The 18,479-nt window shown below is 44.3% G+C and overlaps 2 protein-coding genes across 3 annotated transcripts in view; both read right to left on the bottom strand.

The window, feature by feature from the left end:
* NAGLU (N-acetylglucosaminidase, alpha) overlaps positions 1-251 on the bottom strand; it is a 3,941-nt gene extending 3,690 nt beyond the window's left edge. The window contains exon 1 of the mRNA XM_010585731.1: positions 66-251. Coding sequence (XP_010584033.1) covers positions 66-251 — 186 coding nt within the window. The remainder of the gene's footprint in view (positions 1-65) is intronic.
* A 1,352-nt stretch (positions 252-1,603) lies between these two features.
* The window catches only part of ATP6V0A1 (ATPase, H+ transporting, lysosomal V0 subunit a1), a 29,984-nt gene continuing 13,108 nt past the window's right edge, over positions 1,604-18,479 (bottom strand). Inside the window, exons 12-20 of one of the 2 annotated variants that reach the window (XM_010585621.1) lie at positions 18,123-18,213; positions 17,177-17,295; positions 16,642-16,858; positions 15,933-16,040; positions 12,526-12,633; positions 11,863-11,880; positions 9,886-10,003; positions 9,260-9,431; positions 1,604-3,333 (exon numbers count right to left, since the gene is read on the bottom strand). In XM_010585621.1, the coding sequence (XP_010583923.1) occupies positions 3,240-3,333; positions 9,260-9,431; positions 9,886-10,003; positions 11,863-11,880; positions 12,526-12,633; positions 15,933-16,040; positions 16,642-16,858; positions 17,177-17,295; positions 18,123-18,213 (1,045 nt within the window). In that variant the 3' untranslated portion in view covers positions 1,604-3,239. The remainder of the gene's footprint in view (positions 3,334-9,259; positions 9,432-9,885; positions 10,004-11,862; positions 11,881-12,525; positions 12,634-15,932; positions 16,041-16,641; positions 16,859-17,176; positions 17,296-18,122; positions 18,214-18,479) is intronic. The other variant, XM_010585620.1, reaches the window with a different exon arrangement.

Below are 18,479 nucleotides of genomic sequence, written 5' to 3'. Positions count from 1 at the left end.
GCCCCCAGCAGCGGCCGGAGCAGCCCGGGACCCGGCCCAAGCCGCCGCTCCGGCTGCCCCCTCACCCCGGGGCGCAGGCAGGCGGGTGCTCCGCGCCTCGAGGGGCCCAGGCCTTGCTGCCGCGGGAGGCGGGTGGGCGCAGACCCCCGGGGAGCCGGGGGAGAACCCCGGGGGGAGGCTGCACCCCGGCCCCAGCGCACGCCCGCGGCCACCGCACCCGGCGGCTGTTCTGCACCCTCGGTGTTCTGCATCAGCCGAGGCCGAGAACGGACGGGCAGGGGTGGCCTAGGCTGGGGGGGGCTCAGGGCAGCGCCGGGGCAGGCAGAGCGGGGGCCAGCGGGGCCCCAGCCGGGGAAACGGCGAACAACGGCGGCTGGGAGAGGTCCCGCAGGGCTGCCGGGCCTCCGCACAGAGCTGCTGGGGGGCAAACGTGAACCTCCAGGGAGCAGGGGCTTGCCCAAGTTGTGCAGGGTCTCTTTTGGCTCCAGGAGGGCTTCGTGGCTGCTTCCCAGGACTGGCTGCAAGGGACAGCCGTGCCACCTCCTTCGGTGCAGAAGGGAAGGACAAGCTCAGGGTTGCTCCACAGCGGGGCTGAGGCTCCCCCCAATCTCTCCAGCACAGGCCACAGAGGGGGCCGGGGGCTCCTGCCATGCCAGCCAGCAGCAAGGGCTGCCCACATGGCCCTTGAGCCATGAAACCAGCCAAGCAGGGCCATGGAAACAGGCAGAAATGCTGTGATTGCACGTGGTAGTGGTGCAAGAGAGCAGGGGAACGGGTGAAAGGGGAGAAGATCCCCTGGACACAGCTGGCACCGGCAACAGCAATGAATCCGTCTCCTCTTTTGAGGGGTGCGGAGGACAAGGGGCAGGCATCCTGCGGCTGCAGGGACAGCACAGACCGGCTCCTCGCCCTCCCTGAGATATTAGGAGACAGGAAACACACTGGGCTGCAACAGCCTCAAAAACAATTGCCAAACCCCCACAGAAACCTCCCTTCCGCCCCTTCCGGGCATGTGGAAAAACCCCCTCAGGCAGCTCCAGGCCCTGCAGGAAAGGCCTGAGTAAACACGTCCCTCCCGGATCGGGGAGCAGGTTCCCATGGGGGATGCCCCACGGCTTGGGGGGCCAGGAATAGGGCAGCAGCCCCTAGCAGGCAGAGTGTCTTTGCCCCAGTCCCCAACAAAGGGCATCTACAACACCCAGGTTTGATCAAGCCTTAGTTTTTCCTCCTGCATAACCACTTGTTTCAGTCAGTTAACGAGTTTATCCAGGCAGGGAGGAGGCTCCAGGACAAAAACAGCCCCTGCTCGGTGGCCCTGTTCGGCCTTCACTCAGGACGTCAGCCAGAGCTTGATAAGCGCAGAGACATTTCAGCCCAGGCATGGTCATGCTGGTCTCATTTTACAAACCAGCTCTGCCCACCCCATCGTACTGGCCATCAAGGTGACAGGAGCCCAGGGCAGGAAAGCTGAAGGTCTCAGCCCCCCCCCCCCGCGCAGCTTTCCAGGCTCTGCCCAGTGAGACAGGGGTGCCAGGGAGCCCCCTTCGGAGAGCACAGGCAAAGCAGAAAAGAGGCCACACCACTTGTGCAGTTAGTTTAATTTTTACAGTGACTGCAATGCATTTCACCCCGGCAGCAGGACTGGTGTCACTGCTCCACGCGTAGACACATTTTGACTTCATCTTTTGTCTGCAAACACCATTGTAAACATACAGCTGAGCATACCTGTAAACACCACGATTACCCAGAAGCTGCCCACGCGCAGCACAAGGATCCCTGTGCTCCGTGCACACACCCGTTACAGTGTGCAGTGCACACGCACCTTTGTCACATAATTTTAAACAGCCCTGCACTGTGTGGCATTGCCTCCTCAATTCCAGGTTACAATGATTCTCATTATTGTTCTAATCTGTTCATACACAAATACTTCAGATCCACTATGAGAATTAAACATGACAGTTACACACAGCACTAACACATACCCACACCCCACTGCTCCTACAGCTACATCAAGTTGAGGAGGGCAAGAAATTATTCACACCTGGTACTGGAGAAAACGAACAGCTAGTGCAGGGAAACACCACTGAGACTCCCCTGCCATGGGACTATTTTGGCAAGACTCGGCCTCAGTTCTCCCTTAAAGGGCTCCCAAGACCCCGAGCATACATGACAACATATGTCACTAGTACCTCCACCTTTGCAAAAGCTGTCTCTACCGATGCCAAGTCTGCACGGGCATTATCTGGATGCACCTCTAGGGCTTTGCAGCCTGAGGGCTTCGTCTTTAAACAAGAAATGCAGGAAGTTCCATTGCCAGTGGTCAATACCTGAGATGACAGTTTGCACTGCACCTTGTCCCTCCTCCATCTCACCCCAGGCCACAGCAAGGCAGCCGAGCCTGCTGCGCCTGACCCCCCTGTTCCCACCACTGCCTCCAGAAACAAGAGGTGGAACGGGCCTTTGCTGCTAGACATAGGGCTTTGCCTGGGATACAAGTGTGCAGGTGCAGTTAAAGAAGCATCTCTTCTCCAGGGAAGACAAGGTCTCTTGCAAGGACAAGGTATTTCCCCATCGCTAGAGCAAACTGAGAGCCACCATACACTTAGCTGAGGCTGAGTTCTACCCCTTCATATCAACTCCCCAAGCCCCAGCCAGAGTTCAAAGAGCTGAATCCCTGCACGGAATGAGACATTGTTTTTGTCAGATTAAAAGGTGGCACATGTGGAATCCCTAGAGGTAGAAGAAACATGCCCTGGATTGTCAACTGCCCACTGCTCATAATTTGTTTAATCAGAGGCAGAGACACGTAGGATCCACATGTAAAACTTTCTTTAAAAAAATCTCTTCCCGAGCAGCAAGCTTTGTGCAAGCTGAAGTTGTTAGACCTTTTCTCCATGTGCTTGTATGCCCACTCAGCCATAGCTGCATTTCTCTCATGCTGCCCTGATAAGCCTGCCAGGGAATTCACAACACAAGAAGTACACTATTATACACCAAACTCTGACACTTCATGCACGTGGTATCTTCAGTGGTAAACTTAAGGAACGAAAAGTTTCTTTGATCCAGTGTCACTCATTACCCAAGAATGTCAAAGCTCTTGGCTTCGAAACGCCACAGTAACACTCGAGGGTGCTGCAATAACTTATTTTCACTATGGGAGAATTACATGCAACTCAGACACGCAGGAGAGGGCTAACCATAAACACACGACGTTTAACACTGCTTGAGCGGAGGGATCTTTAATCGTCAAACCTCCCCTCACGGATGGTATCAAAGGAGAAAGGGAGAAACTTGAATCCAGTGCCAGTGTAGAACTTGTTCTGGAACTCAATCCTGCAAGAGAGGGAAGAGTGATTGCTCATTTAAAAAGGCAGCTCTCAGATATGAGTTAGCAAGAACTCCATTAAAAGTATGATTATTGACTCTAAAGAGAAAAAGTGGTATTATGTAGCGTATCTTTTGGCACAAACCCCACATTTTTGTTTGATGTTTCTGGAGCACAGCAGAGGAGAACTGTCTAGGTACTTCGATCCCACCCCCAAAGGCAATAAAAGGGCAACAAAAATAGGATGAACTCCCTAACCGTGGTATCACTTAGAAGCACCTAGGAGCACAGAGCATTTCCTATAAGATGTCATTACCAAAGTTCACATTTCAGTTAGAACAAACCTCAACCGCGTGATGCTGTACTCAGACTTTCTCCATCAGCTACTTCTATTTATTTACTTCAGCATATTTGGTTTATACCCACGACTACTTCAGCTGAGCTAGAGATGTGCCTGTTGTCTCCAGCTGAACATTAACTTAGACTTGTTTGCCTGCTTCCCCTAATAAACTCAGTTTAAAAAAAGAATTATTCTAGAGAACTGCCCAATGGTCAGCAACAGCCAAATAGGGAAAGAAAAAAATAATCCCATGATTCACAGTAAAAACAAGCACAGTGTTTCATGAGCCTCATGAGAAACACTTTCCATTGCGTGATCCACTAAAAGAACGAAGTCTCTGTAGGAATCAAGTGACAGCAAATCATAGAGCAATTTAACACAATTCAGAAGTATTTTTATGAAGAACAAAAAAGCAGACTTGAATTATTTTCTTCTAAATCAGCAATTGCAGTAAACTTCAGAGCTGCTGGTATTTCAGCTGGCAAAAAGTGATTTCCCAACAGAGCTCAGAAGGGAAACATTCAGAAAAACAGCTTTCTGCTCATCTCTTCTGCTGCCTGTTCATGCAGATACACAGACTTCCCTGCAGAGGAATCCCTAGGATGAGCAGGATTTTCTGTGTAGGAGGAAGGGCTCCTTGCCAACATGCTCCAGTTTTTCAGGAACCCTGATAATCTCCATAAGTATCCTGTGACTAAGTAACTATTCTGTAAGCAAAGTGAAATAAAGCAGCAGAGGGTTGGGTATCTGAGTCACACAGAACCAACCCACTGTAAATGAAATTTTAACCCTGATGATTAACTGTTCCAGCTGGCCCCGACATCTGAAAGCTCCTTTTGGACACACTCAGTTACAACTGGCCACAACTGGATGCCTGAAGCTCGAGGAGAAGCTGTTGTAAGGTTAGGGAACTAGTGAAAAAGTTTAGTTAACCAAACAATCATGGCTTAAATGTTCTGTGTGTTTTTTTCTGCAATTGTCTACAGGAACATCCAGAATCCAAGGTCCTTTTTTTAGTATGAGACACTGCTGTTCTTCAGGATCACTGGCTGTCATGTACCAGCTCTATTGCTAAACTTTGCACTGCATGTCTCCCATCAGTGATCAAGTTCTGCAGAAGAATTCACTAGACAGTTAGCACTGCACTGTAAAACAGACTAGAAGGCTTTCTGGCAGTCAGCATTAAAGAAAACCCACTCTTCAGCTTTGTTGTATTAATAATTAGCTCAAGTGTTTGTTGGACTGTAGTTATGTGGATTTTCCAACCCGAGTCATAGAGTACCCACACTGTATGGAAAACTATGCAGCTTGCAGTCCCATGAGAAGCAACGGCAGAGTCAGTTGTTGAACAGGAACCCTAACTTTCGTTTAGCACAAGTGCAAATTCCTGCTTGATCTTTGTGTTCTTAAAGGCGTGTGCCAATGCCTGGGGTCAGCTGTGATTCAGAGCGCACCTTGAAGAGGGCAGCCTACAGCACGCCTTACAGTGAGAAAGCAATGGGGGCGTTTGTGTAGAGGTTGTTGCAGTTACTTTTTCCCAAAAAGGACAGCAGTTTCATATGCGGCACCGTGGGTCATTCTGTCCTGCACTTACAGGAGACTGCCTTTTAGAGCAGTAGCGTGCTTTTATGGTCGCACTACAGACAAGCTCTGGCTCATGACCTTTACAAAGAAAAATAAAATTCTGGCAGGACGGGTGGGGAGCTGGATTGCGAGCGGGATGCAACTCTGGCACGCCCATGCCTCTCAGAAAGCAGCACTCCCCCTTGAGTGGCAGCGGGCCAGGAGCTCTGCCTGGGCAGAGGAGGGTCTGCCTGTCCATTCTCAGTTTACAACCGAGAACAGCCGTCCACAAAGTGCCACATAATTGCCGATTTTTATTTATTCCACACAGTTGTCAGAGATTGACCACATTTGTTGTGTTTGAAATCTATTTTGGTGTCCCTGCGCAGACCTCCAAGTTTGCCATTCAGAACAAAACAGACATCACGTGAGCTTCTAATGCTGCACGGCTGAGAGCCCTGCTTCAGATCCATTTCACTGCCTCCAAGGGTCTGAGCTCATTCTGGGGATGTTTATGGACCAGTGGCAAACAGCTCAGGCAACTCATGATAAAGAAAAATCACATTTGTGTCCGTCTCAAGTATGGCCATGGTGACGTCCACACACCTGCCAGGGAAGCTGCTGATGCTACTACACCTGACGGAGAGAACAGACTGAAACCTTTAGCAAGAGCAGACACAGTTCTCAGTGTTTGCCAAACCTATAGTCACAAATCGCCAGGACCCATGCTCTCCACACTGATGGACATGGACTGAGGGATGGGAGACTGGCTGAGAGACTCTTGGGTAACCAGAGCCAAGCTTGAACAACGTGGTTTGACTGCTCTGAACTCTGGAACTGAAGCCCCTACATCATGATGCTAATTTAACACCAACCTCTCTCCTACACAGCAAAATAAACCCCACTCTTCACTGATCTGAATTAATCTGATTTGCTCTGTATTATGCCTAGTGCTATCCTTTCTTTCTAGCTGTGACCTGGTCTTGGGACATAATCCAGGGACATAGCTTCTGGTTCCAAATCAGGCCTAAAACTGAGCCTAAAATACTGCTTTACACAGGAAGACACCTCCACTGAAACTGTATTCCTGCATCAACCCATGATGTTGGGACCCTACTTTGAATTCAGTTATGAACTACTCCTTTTGGGGGAAGTCTATGTTTGCTCATATTAGAAGAGCTGACTAGCTTAAAAAAAGGTAAGCTACTTTAATCTAAACATTCATGTCAAACTACATTACTGAAAAGCAAATAGAAAAGTAAAGTATTTCAGAACAGTGATGTTACAGTAAAAGGAGTTAACAGCACAATGTGGGGGTATAGCTCAGACAGCTACTGAGCTCCAGCAGACCTCCGATACACATGCCTGCATCTTGGCAGCACTCAAAGAGTGCTTCCTCCACCCCAGAATGTGCCAGAAAAACCCAGCCTGCTGAAAGAATGCATACTTTCTGAAAAAGCACAAAACAAATCTTCCTCATTTGGGACTGACAGGCAGAGCACATGGAACAATCTGTGCTTTTTTTCCCCCACCAGTAAGACACATGCTAAATTCCTCCTCCTTTCCGGGAAGGCTGAACAACCCACACCTTCAGAATTCCTGATAGGTGACTCTTCTCCCACAGCCAGAAAATCTGATCTGCTCCTCCCAGGACAGCTGTATTTGACACCCCCCACCTCCCCCCCACTTCTAAAAAGGGAACACCTACCATTGGAAACATCCTGATTTCACATTCAGAAGCAAAAAGGAATGTTAACAGTATGTTCTTTTGAAGAACTGCAGGTGCCTTCCTCTCCACTGTGATAACAAAAAATCCAACAAATCCAAAATAATTTCAGCAGATTACTTGGAGTCTGAAATAGTGCCTTAAACTTGCTTTTCAGGCTCTAAGCTTGAACAGATTTTCTCTTAGATTATGTGTATTAAAGTCTTACAAGTTTGAAACACATGTTTAGGGAAAATACGACTTCATTAAGAGCTTCAGTTCTGCAGCTTCCCAGCAAATGCTCTGTACTGGTCTGCATGGTGACAGTGATCCATGTGCTTATTGCTATTGCCCAGCTGGGTTTCTCTGTTCGCTTGCCATTTCAGTGACATGCATCTTCCCTTGGCACATTTCCAGACAATTTTTTCACCACCCTTTAGAGACAGCCTGGCAATGTGAAAAGCCACCTCTTGGCTGAACTGCAGCCTCCAGTTCACACTTGTTCCAGGTGCTCTGTGAGTGGTATCTGTAGGTGCAGTTTGTGGTTATTAACACAAGACAGGTGTCTCCAGAAAAACATGCTTTCTTATCTTAACCCATCCCTTTGGGTAAAAAAGAAAACACAGAGCCTGCCAAGAAGAAAAGCTGTTCAGAACTGTTCATCTGCTATTGTTCAGAAACATGCCATGCAGCACTGCAGTCCAGTGAAGCAAGACTTTGAAAATCCACTAATTCACAAACAATTGCAGATCGAAACCACCACATACAGAGTTAGAGTACTGCTTACTCTCTGCTCTTCTTGGACTGCTAGCAATAATGCCAGGCAGGTCTTGCAGAGCTCCTTCTTTCACACTGATGCAATGGTGTAGTACAGTGACAGCAGGATGAGGATGCAGAAACACCAGCCAGTCAGCAAGAAGTTCTCAAGTGACTGGTATGAAGATTTCTAGGCTGGATGCCAGGAAAAACAGAAGCACCATCCAGCAGCCATTTTCAGCAGCTGCCCCCCCACGGGCTCCCTCGGCACAAGATGGCTACAGCTCTGAGCCCCTGGGTGAAGCTCGACTTGCTTGAGCTACAAAGACCCATGCACTCCAGGACACTCCAGCCCGCACCCCCACAGGCTGCCAATGCAGGGCAAAAGGACAAAGTTTTCCTTCCCCAGAAGCAGGGCAAAACTGCAAGAAGGCCGATTTTCTTTCTTTCCTTTTTTTTTTTTTTTTTTTTAAAAAAGGCACTGGCTTCCTTTTCACTTACAGAACTACTTTTTTAAAGTGCTCATAACCTTTTCTTCCCATTTAAGCAAGACAGAATATTCCACGTGAACTTCATGGGACTTCACTTTGGTCTTCTGACCTAGCAAGAAGCAAGCTACCTTAAGAGATGGCAGCAACCTGAACTCTACAGAGGCACAGACATACTCTCCTACACTTTAGGCTGAAGAGAACCTGAGGCAAGCAAAACCCATTCCCACATTGCTCCTTTGATCCCACTAGTGCACTAACCACAGAATCTGAAGTGGAACAATGAGCACTCTTAAATACGGATTAGAGAAAGCTCTTGAATACTTTCCACACTTCGGTGCAGAGAAAGCGATGAGCACTCTAGTGAGTAATTCCTTCTTGTTTACTGGCTGCCTGCATACACAGGAGCTTAATAATCACAGGAAAGGGGCTACAAAAGCATCTGCTAATAAGCAAGAACAGCAAGAAATAGCTACCATTCCACAGCACCCCAAAGGGCAGATGGGCAAAGCTGCCGCTGTTTAATGCACGGTCTTACGAAGATGAACAAGACCACATGAAGGAAACTGCAGTCAGTAGCTATTGCACATTAAGGAAAACAAACATTAGAACCAGGCAAAAGACCAAAAGACAGAACAAGCAAATCCTACTGAAAGCCACAAGCACACTCATCCATCTAGCACAACCTTCCCATCCCACTGTTCACAAAGCTTTAGTCTAATTTATTTTTAAGCAGAGATCACTCTCCACAATTTCTAAGCAACATGTATGCATAGGGTCAGGAGAGAGTGGTGTATCACTAGAAACAAGACTGAAATCTGACCCTTTTAAACACTTTCTCCTGTTAGAGCACATCTGCTGTAGGACATTTAGATGTTTAGCTAGATTTGTGGTACTCTGGCACTTCTGAACATTGCTGATCCTGGCTCAATAGTATCCGCTACCCCAATTTTAACAGCCTTAGCTTTCCTGTGTAAGGGTCAATATAATTTTCTAGAAGATAGCATTTCTGCATAGTCCAGGTGACATCAATTTTCTTGCTATGAAGAGCTTTGAAGTTTCTGCATGTTCCAGTAACTCACCAGTGCAAGCGAAGAGCATGGAGGAAAGCAGACAGCCCCTCCATGACCAGGAGAATTGCTACTGTCAGGGTAGCAAAAGCAGCAAATATGAAGAAGAGGCCAAAGCCTCCACCCAGACTCCTCACGCTGAGGCCAATGTGGATCACCATGGTCCAGAGCACCTCCGAGAGCTCTGCCAGGAGAAAGGGGAGAAGGGGGCTCATTTCAGAGCATTCAGCAAGAATGGAGGGTTGTTACAGTTTACTGATAAAGCAAAAACTAAAGCCAAGCAAACTCCCACTATAATGGGGTAGGAAACTTAAGAGGAACACCTTTTGCAGCCAAGTAAGCCAGGACATTGTCTCCAACTGTTGCACACAGAGCAGGGCAGAGTCCTTGCTCAGCAGCTCTTTGCTTTATTCAGTGCTTTCAACTCCATCCCTCCCTTTTAGCAGCACGCTATGCAAGTAGACACTGGTGTTTAGACTTAATTACTCCCAGCTAATGCACACACAGCTCTGTCCTTTTCCAGCAGTGCTTGACAGTTGAGCTCTGAGAGGCTACCTGTATTCCTGCCTTTCACCTACTGCCTGCCCAGGGTGATCAGACACATGGATCCAAATCTCAGTTCCATAAGAAATACTCACGTGCATGGGCTAAGCTGAGAGCCCAGAGCCTCAAGTAGGATGCAGTGTTTGAAATGCACCCCAGACAATATTCAATGGTGTGGATAGCCTGGTACACCACAGTATCACCGAAGTCAAACTGGAAAGAGAACACAGAAAATGAAGAGAGCTGCGAGCCTTGCAAGCAGCAAGGGTTGGCCAACTGGGGAAAACAAGCACACTACCTGGTGCTATTACCAAGGATATTATGTTTGAATTTAGACACTGATACCGTCTTCTCCTGGATTAGCATGTCAGTTTTATAAATGAAAAATGAATTCTCTTGTCTTGCTAGGTTTTGTAGAATTATAGTTCACTGCTGCAGCTTGAATATTATTGTTTTCACATTCTAGCATATGAAAGTAAGATATTTCAAATTCAGCCATGGACTTTTCCAGGAAAAGACTGTTCAGCAACAAGATGGTACTCATATGAATTCACCAGTAAACTGTATGTACCGCTACAAAAAAGGAGACAGTATTCCAAGTCAATACTGTGTATGTACCTTTGCTACAGGATCAACACAAGAGCATTTTGCAAGATACGAACTTGCCCTTGAAAGCAAAAATAATGCATAAAGCAATCTTGAAAAAGTCACATCTATGCACCATTCACTGGCAAAGTCTCTGTGTCTTGGTAATTTTCAAAAATAATAAAAGAACTTATAAGGAAGTCTGCCATGTAGGACAGTTTCTTATTTTGCAGCTTGGGAATGCATTCCCTGCATTTTGGATTTAATCCATGCTTCAGAAACTGCTCGTATTTAAGTTAAGTGAACATGATGTTTTAAATACATCAAGTGACTAATGCTCTAAGCATGCACAGAAAGCTATTTATATTCTTACTTCTCCCCTGGTATATCCAGAGCAATAAATATTTCAAACAATTAAGTTAAATTAACTGTCAAAAGACTAATTCTTTCTCCACAGAATGTGAACTGCAAAGTTCTTTAATAAAGCCTGGCCTAGTGAACCATACCATCTCCCAGCACACATGACAAGTCAGTGTGCAGTAAATGGAATGTGATACTTAAACAATGACAATTTACAGCCATGTGCAACTGCTGGAGAGAGTTACCACTATGCTAGGGAGTGGGAGAATCAGCAGGATTGCTATGGCACAGTATTTGTAGTTTTACACATTTTTCACAGGTTTAGTGATATATAGAAATAACAGGTACACCAGCACACTGTTTCTGTGCCCTCCTCAATTCCAGATGGGCCTATGCATAATAGATCTCTAAGCAAAATCACTTTCAGCACAATTTACAACAGCATCACTGTTGTGAAGCTACTCTAATTCCATGGCATTTATATTTTTTTGTAATAAAATTGGTTACCTGATAGCGCTGAAACCTACAATCAATCCTGCATGAGTATTCCTAAAAACCCATTTCTTTAATACTAATACTTGTTACAAGTGTTTATGAATGAGCAGTTTCTCAGAACAGAGCTTCTCCTTTACAGAAAGATACTGGTTAGTTAAGTTGTTGGACTGTATGAAACTGGACTGGTTTTGCTGTATTTGCTGACTGGCAACAACCAGTGTCATCCTTAAAATAGCAGACAGTTTGGGAAAAAAAAAAAAAAAAAAAAATTTTTACACAGTTTGTTGCAGTGCAGAATTACCAAAGACACAACATGAGGCAAACGAGACTTCTTCAGAAGTTTAAAAGCAAAAACTTTTCAGTTTCAGACTTCTAGCTTTAACAGCTTTCCAGGTAAACTAAGAAAGATCTGCAGACAAGGGATAAGACAAACAAGCTGTATAGATGAAGTAATTAAAGGTCTGTTAATGGGCATGTACATATGAAGAATTAAAAATGGCCTGTAACATGTAAATAGCTAGATCTTTTGGAAAACAAGATGTTGTGACATAACATGTTTACTTCAGCATGTGTTTTACACCAACGGGAAATGGTCCAGATACACATGAATGCAAAGCTGGCTGTAGTCTTACCACCTCATCCTCTGTAGGCTTGAAAACATAAGTTTACATTTAGTGCGGTGTCTCAATCACATTAATCACGAACACATTTAATAATTCCCTCCTAAACATGACACAGTAAAGTGGTAGCACATTACATGCACTATAGAGGCAAGATACCACTGAAGAATTGTTAAGAGGCATCAGAATACTCTCAAACTATGCAAGATTGACTCCTTTTTCTTCTCTACCAGGTAAGGCAAAGCAATTAATATTACCCCCAACAGTCAAAATGAATATAGAAACAAGATTTCACTGCTGCAGAAATACAGCCCCTGGATTTTTGCTGACACTGGAGAAGCAAGTAGCACAAATGCCCTGCACTTCAGCCGGAGTGTAAGCTGTGTACGCCATCTGGGAGTGCTGTGCAGCTCTCACTGTGTAGCCTCTAAGATAATGGTTCTTTGTGATGGGGACAAACAGAGCCACATTTCCCTTTATATGCAAATTATACTGCTTTTTCTGGAGTCCTGGGAATGGCAAAGAGATAGTCTGTATGAAAACTGCTATGAAAACACTTCACTGAAAATGTTGGTATTTAAACAGCTTGGAAATCAGCAAATACAGTCAAAACGCTAGCACTTTCTGCTACCAAGTACATTGCCATGAGAGGGAGGATGGTCAGGTGCTGCTTACCTCTTCCCCCTCCTCGGAATGGGTAGATAGCTGGTCATGTTGAATGATCTCAGCATCCTCCTCAGTTGGTCCATTGCCCACCCGGATCCCACCAAAGTTGTGCGTTCCCTAACACATGCAGAAAAAGAAAGAGCAAAGTGTTGTTTGTGTTTTACTGCAAGAGTGCATGTTTCTTATGAGTCCGTGTGCAGCAGCAGCTCACAGAAGAAAACAAAGTATTAAGACCCAGGTTAAGCCAGCTGTACAATTCTACTTCCCAGCTTGGATGGGAAAGATGCTGATTCCTGCTAGGGCTGGAGAAAAAAAGTCTGTCTGAATGAATACTTGATACATTTCTACAAAGTAATTGCAAGCCTAAGCAAAATAAAAGGGACATCTCTCAAGAGGACATTTGCTGGCACTGACGTGCAACAGACCAACGTTTTGCCCAGCAGCTGTTGAACAAGCACTGAAACACCACTGCTGTTGTAAGTGAAACAAGTCACATAGTGGCAACTCAAAGCAGAATAGACTGACACAAATACACATATGCACACTTGCTTCCCACCAGTGTTAGGCATACTAACACCACACATGGGAGATCAGACTTTCCCTTACTTGGAAATTCTACGTTGTGCAAACAGTCCCTTTTATAGACATTTATTCTGACATTCAACATCTGACTCTCAGCCACAACTCCATTGCACTCCAAACAGAAATGAATAATCCACAAACTGAGTTGGAACTTTGAAAGAATCAGCTCTTCTCACTTGACAACTGTAATCATTGCACAGTTAACATCTGATTTACAGCAGGCTTCCTCCTCCATACCATCTTACCACCGAGAAAGGATGAACAAACCTGTTGATCATCTGATAGTGCCCTCAAGCAGAGCTTTTATGCATCATAAATGCATATTGGACAAAGAAGGCTTAACGAGCACATCACTATCTTTGGATTTCTGTTCAGCAAGCAGCACTGTGCACTGTACAGCAGGATTTCTATCTCCCTCCAGATATTCCAAAGACAGAAAATGCTCATGACTGATCTGAGGGACTACAAATTAAGACGTGTGAATCTGACCCACCTAGAGAGGCAAACTGAAATGCCACAAATGGAAAGAAAAGCCCTGCATTCAGCTTTAGCACTGTACTGGGGGCATCTGTGACATGGAATGTGAATAGGCTAACTTGGCACATGAAGACTTCAGAAGTTGAGGGATGACTATGCAAACAAAGGAGGTTTAAGATTCCATGACCTGTCTGCTTTCACAGTGTATCGCTCTGGCATACCAGCAGAACGGCTGCTTGATGTTCTTTTAACTGATTTGTTCTTAGAAGCCTACTTTTATTTTAGGCTGAACTATAAATTTGCCCAAAATGCCAGATGTGAATTAAAGATCTTGTCAGGTTTCTAAAAACAAATTAGGTAGACATTTATGCTTGGAAAATAGAAATAAAATGGAAAAAAAATTATAATAAATTTATAAGTAAGACAATGCTTTTATTAGGATTTTCAGCATCTTTGAAACATTACAAGTTACTGATGACTAGTATCAGTATTCTATTTATGTATTTCTAGCCTGTGTGAATTTGTACTTTCACAGCTTTTCCCTTGCACTCAACTTGGATCCATCCTCTGTAAACTATCCAAACTAAACATGGCTCCAAAAGCTCTAATCATTTACTTTATACTTCTAACCACACCTCATACAAAGACCTTCCCTTGCTGCTTCTTGTATTGAGATGCACTTAATAAGCTGGATGGATTATGCACAAAAGATCCATTTTAATTTCTGACATTTCCATGAGGCTATTTAAAATGACATGATAGAAACACTGGCGAACAGCTAAAAAGTGCCTCAGAGTACCTTCGACATGTGGAGTGTACAACGTGCTTTACACAGTTCGCGAGATTTACGCTTCCTAGTTAGACAGGCAGCATTCACAACTAAAACCAAGTTGAAATATGCAATACTGGGGAAGGGACCAAGTTCTGGGAGCTGCTGCAATCTTCGCCAGAAAGCTTTGGCAGTAAAGGGCTGTCTATAGGTTTAGACACAAATAAGTAGAAACAACTGCTGCTGAGAGGCTTATTTGTGCACAACCATTTTATAAGAGTTTCAAGGCAAAGTGTCTACAAGGGCACAGGTGTCAAAAATCCAGTAATTACTGATATGAAGTTGTTGGGAGGCCATCACATATACATGATGTTCGGGAACACATAATGCAAACAGAAATGCTTCACTGAGAAGAATCCTAATCTACCTTAAACAAATATGCAAGAAAAGGAAAAAAGGGGAACTTAACCTGGGGGGATGTGGTAGCAAGGTATTCCTGTGCTGCTCTGCAGGTTTTGATTTCAGCAGCACTCCTGCAAAGAAGTGTCTCTGCATTCAGCACACATAACTATTATCCTTCAGCCTGGTAGTTCTTCCAGAATCTATCAATTTTGCTGAACTTTGCTCTTTCCAAGAGAAAGTGTTTTTCACCCTAAAGGTGCAGTTGTCATTCACTTATGAAATTCAGATACATTCCATGCTCTCTCGATAATTAGATAGAAAGCCAACTCCCATCTTTAAATCCATCAGGTGATTTTTAAATCCACTCACTGTTGCAGCCGCTGCTGCCTCTAGTGCCTGCTCGTTCGGGACTGTGCTGACTTGGGCCTCCGCGGGTTGCCCTTCCTGATAGTGAATGGAAGAAAAGAAAGGGAGGAAGAAGAAAACAAAAGAGAAAGGGGGATGAATGGAGGGGACATGGGAGGATGAAAGATGGTCAGAGAAGGGAGAGGGAGTGTCTTTAACTGAACTGATCTTTGACTCACTTAACATCCTAAAACCTGTCTGCCATACATGCAGGGAGAATTTTCAAGTATCCTCAGTGCACGTGTGCCAGGTTCCTGCATTTTGTATAAAGATACTTTACAGTACAGTTGGAAACCTAGAGAGTACCCCAGAAGACAACCTCTCGCTTAATGACCGCGTAAGTGTATTTTTTTCCTTTTAATTGTTACTTTTTAACCTCCAAACTGCTTTAACAAAGACAGCTGATAAATCTGCCAGCCAATTAAGCTTACATCTTTGCTTTTACATTGTCAGCCTAGCAAAGGCACAGAAGTGCATCCAGCAACCAGTAAGACAGTGTTCCTAAACCAGTTGACAAAGCCCAAGCCAGATACATTGTTTTTATCATTATCAACATAAAGCATTTTTAAAAGCAGGTTTGATGCTGGATCCAGATCTGAGAAGCAGGCAGGCAATGCTTTGTCTCCAGTAAAACCCACCTGCTTTTATGCCTAGGAACATGCAAAAACGTTTTACAGGTCACAATGCAGTGTGAACCTATGCATCCAAGATCAAGATGGAGAACATAGCTTTTCAACCATAATTAGTTTTCACATTGAAAATATAAGAGGTAGTCACCCACCAAGTGCTTTCTCCTTAAATACTGATGGCGAAGGACCAAGGGTTTAGCTACCAGCATCCATGGCACACACAGTAACGCCACCACCACAAGGAAACATTGGAGCCCTTGCTGTAAAAGAAACAAGTCTCAGATGACTTAGTGGCAGTCCATGCTCAAACACACAAAACCTAGCAAGTAGTCTTATGCAACACTGAATGACTGAATTCCCAGAGTACACGGACGCTTCACTCTCTCTCTCTTCCTGGAACAGCAAGATGTGCTGTACTTAATGCCTGCTTGCAGCTGCCCCATCAGCATGTAATGCTGATACTGGTTTAGATTAGGGAAAAATCCAGAAGATTCTATGGGGAATGAGAATTTGGCAGATGTCTGATAGTGCTGGGAGGAAATGGCATTAGTGTCTTAGCTAAGCTTAGAGGCACCTCATTGCAGATGCAGGACAATATTCCTAATCACTTTCCACTATTAATCTGGATCCAAATGTTCTGGAGCCACAGCCGACTTATGTTCAGACTGATATAAATCCCTGGTATAGGGATTATTCCTTCCTTCTTTAACATTACATAGTGTCAGGCTTTGGAAACGATGCCACATTTCCTCTATCACAGAGAAAACACGTTTCACACTTGATTTCACAATTATTATAATGTCAATGAAAGACTCTAATATCATCAAGCATCTCTAATCTTATTCTAGCAAGAACACATACCTGCCCTTTATATAGCATCTTATTACTGGTATCACTATAGGAGAACAGAAACATATTGATAAAATGTATTAAAAGGCTTGGTGCATCCTTTGATGTGTGAGCATCATAGGCTGTCCATTTGTAGAAAATGAGAATAACAAGGTATCCAAACAGTGATGACATGAAAATAATTTCTGGAATAAATCCAAGGTATATGTTCAGTGGCTTCTTAAAATAGCTAGAGGAAAAAAAAAAGGAGAGTTTAATATTACATTTGGTTAGCATTAGGCATATGTAGGGCAAAAACTTTTAATGAGAATGTGAAGAGTGTCTTTGGAACAAAATTGCAGGGGCTCAGCATTTCAGCAATAGCTGGGACTTAAACACAGTAACTACTTGACATGCATAGTTCTACATACGCTGACAGAAACAACTGTATTGCACCCTTCAATCAGAAGGTTAAAGTCTGACAGGCTCCTGCATCTTAAACTGATACACACATTACACCCAAAGAAGTCCCCCCCCTGCCATGAGAAAAACAGAGCAAAGTACTTACATATGGTTGAGAAGACTCAATGTGACACCAAAGAGCATGTGGATAATGCCAAGAATCACAGACATTTTCATCTTAAACGAATTGAGGAAGGCCAGCTTATTGCTGGCAATATTCCAAATCTGTGAAAAAAACAACACTGAGTCAGCCAAACACTGAGTAAAAGAAAAACAGAGGAGAATGAAAATGTTCACTTTAAGCTAAATGGTCTTAACCATCCAGGAAGTATTAGGCTGCAAGAGCAGGGTTTTTTTAAAGATGTGTTTGTTTGTCACATGGATATCTTTTGGGAAAATGAGCAGGCAACCGTTTCTGCTAGGAACACCATCTTACAGCAACAGATCCCACCATCAGAGAAGGAATCAAGCCTTGCTTGTTTTTATGGTAGGCAAAAGTTGCAGGAAAAAGGGGGCTGGATCCTTGACAGAAAAAAAAAAAAGATTATCCATTTAAATGAACAATTATACATAGTTCTGTTTTTATGCACTTCCTCTTTATGGTGGAACACATGTAAGTTTGTATCAAATATTTTAAGCAGTGTTAGGAGCAGTGTTATTGATGTAGGCAGATACAAAATGACAGGATTACTTGGAAACTTACATTTCCAAGACAGAATGAAAAAAAGAGACAAATAACTTTTCTCAGAGGTAAAAAAGTAACTTCATAAAGTGATTTGGAAGTCTAACCAGATTTGATTAAAATGCTGCAGGTCAGAAAGGGTGAGAAAGAAGCCTTTAATGGACCCGAGAACAAGTCTCTCTGTCCTGAACCTAGCGTCTCAGTAGGAACTGAATTAATTTTATCGTTCAGGAGTATTTCCAACATTGATAAAGAGTTTGCCAAGGGAATGGCTGGGCTAGGGAAATCTTTCACAGTGAACTGGACAGGCGCTTTTCTTTCAGTTGACACAGAGGATGTTCTTAAAGGACAGCAAAGGAAAAGCTCTTACCGGGTCAATGCCAAAGGGATAAGGACCACCAAACACCCCTGGAATAGCAGGGTTCAGCTGAAGCAGAGGAGTATTCTCTAGCAAGGCATCTCTGTTTGGGTATAAGTAGAGTATACAAACATTAACACAAGCAACACTGTCCTCTTTCTGTAAAAACTAACAACGTTATTCCCTTGTGAGAGCAAGGAATATCTAAAATTGAAAGAACTTTAAGATTCCTGTGTGGTCCTAGAGGTTTTCCCGAATGAAAAATAAACCTGTTTCTTGATCTGTTACTCAGTGTCACAAGGAAGAAAGATGCAGGGGACAGGAGTCTTACTATGTCTATGAGGAGAAAGGTGCTAAACTGCATCTTTA

The sequence above is a fragment of the Haliaeetus leucocephalus genome, unplaced genomic scaffold, assembly GCF_000737465.1.
Source record: "Haliaeetus leucocephalus isolate CR32 unplaced genomic scaffold, Haliaeetus_leucocephalus-4.0 Scaffold110, whole genome shotgun sequence".
In the NCBI taxonomy this organism is placed as follows: domain Eukaryota; kingdom Metazoa; phylum Chordata; class Aves; order Accipitriformes; family Accipitridae; genus Haliaeetus; species Haliaeetus leucocephalus.
This window is presented reverse-complemented; position numbering and strand designations above follow the sequence as displayed.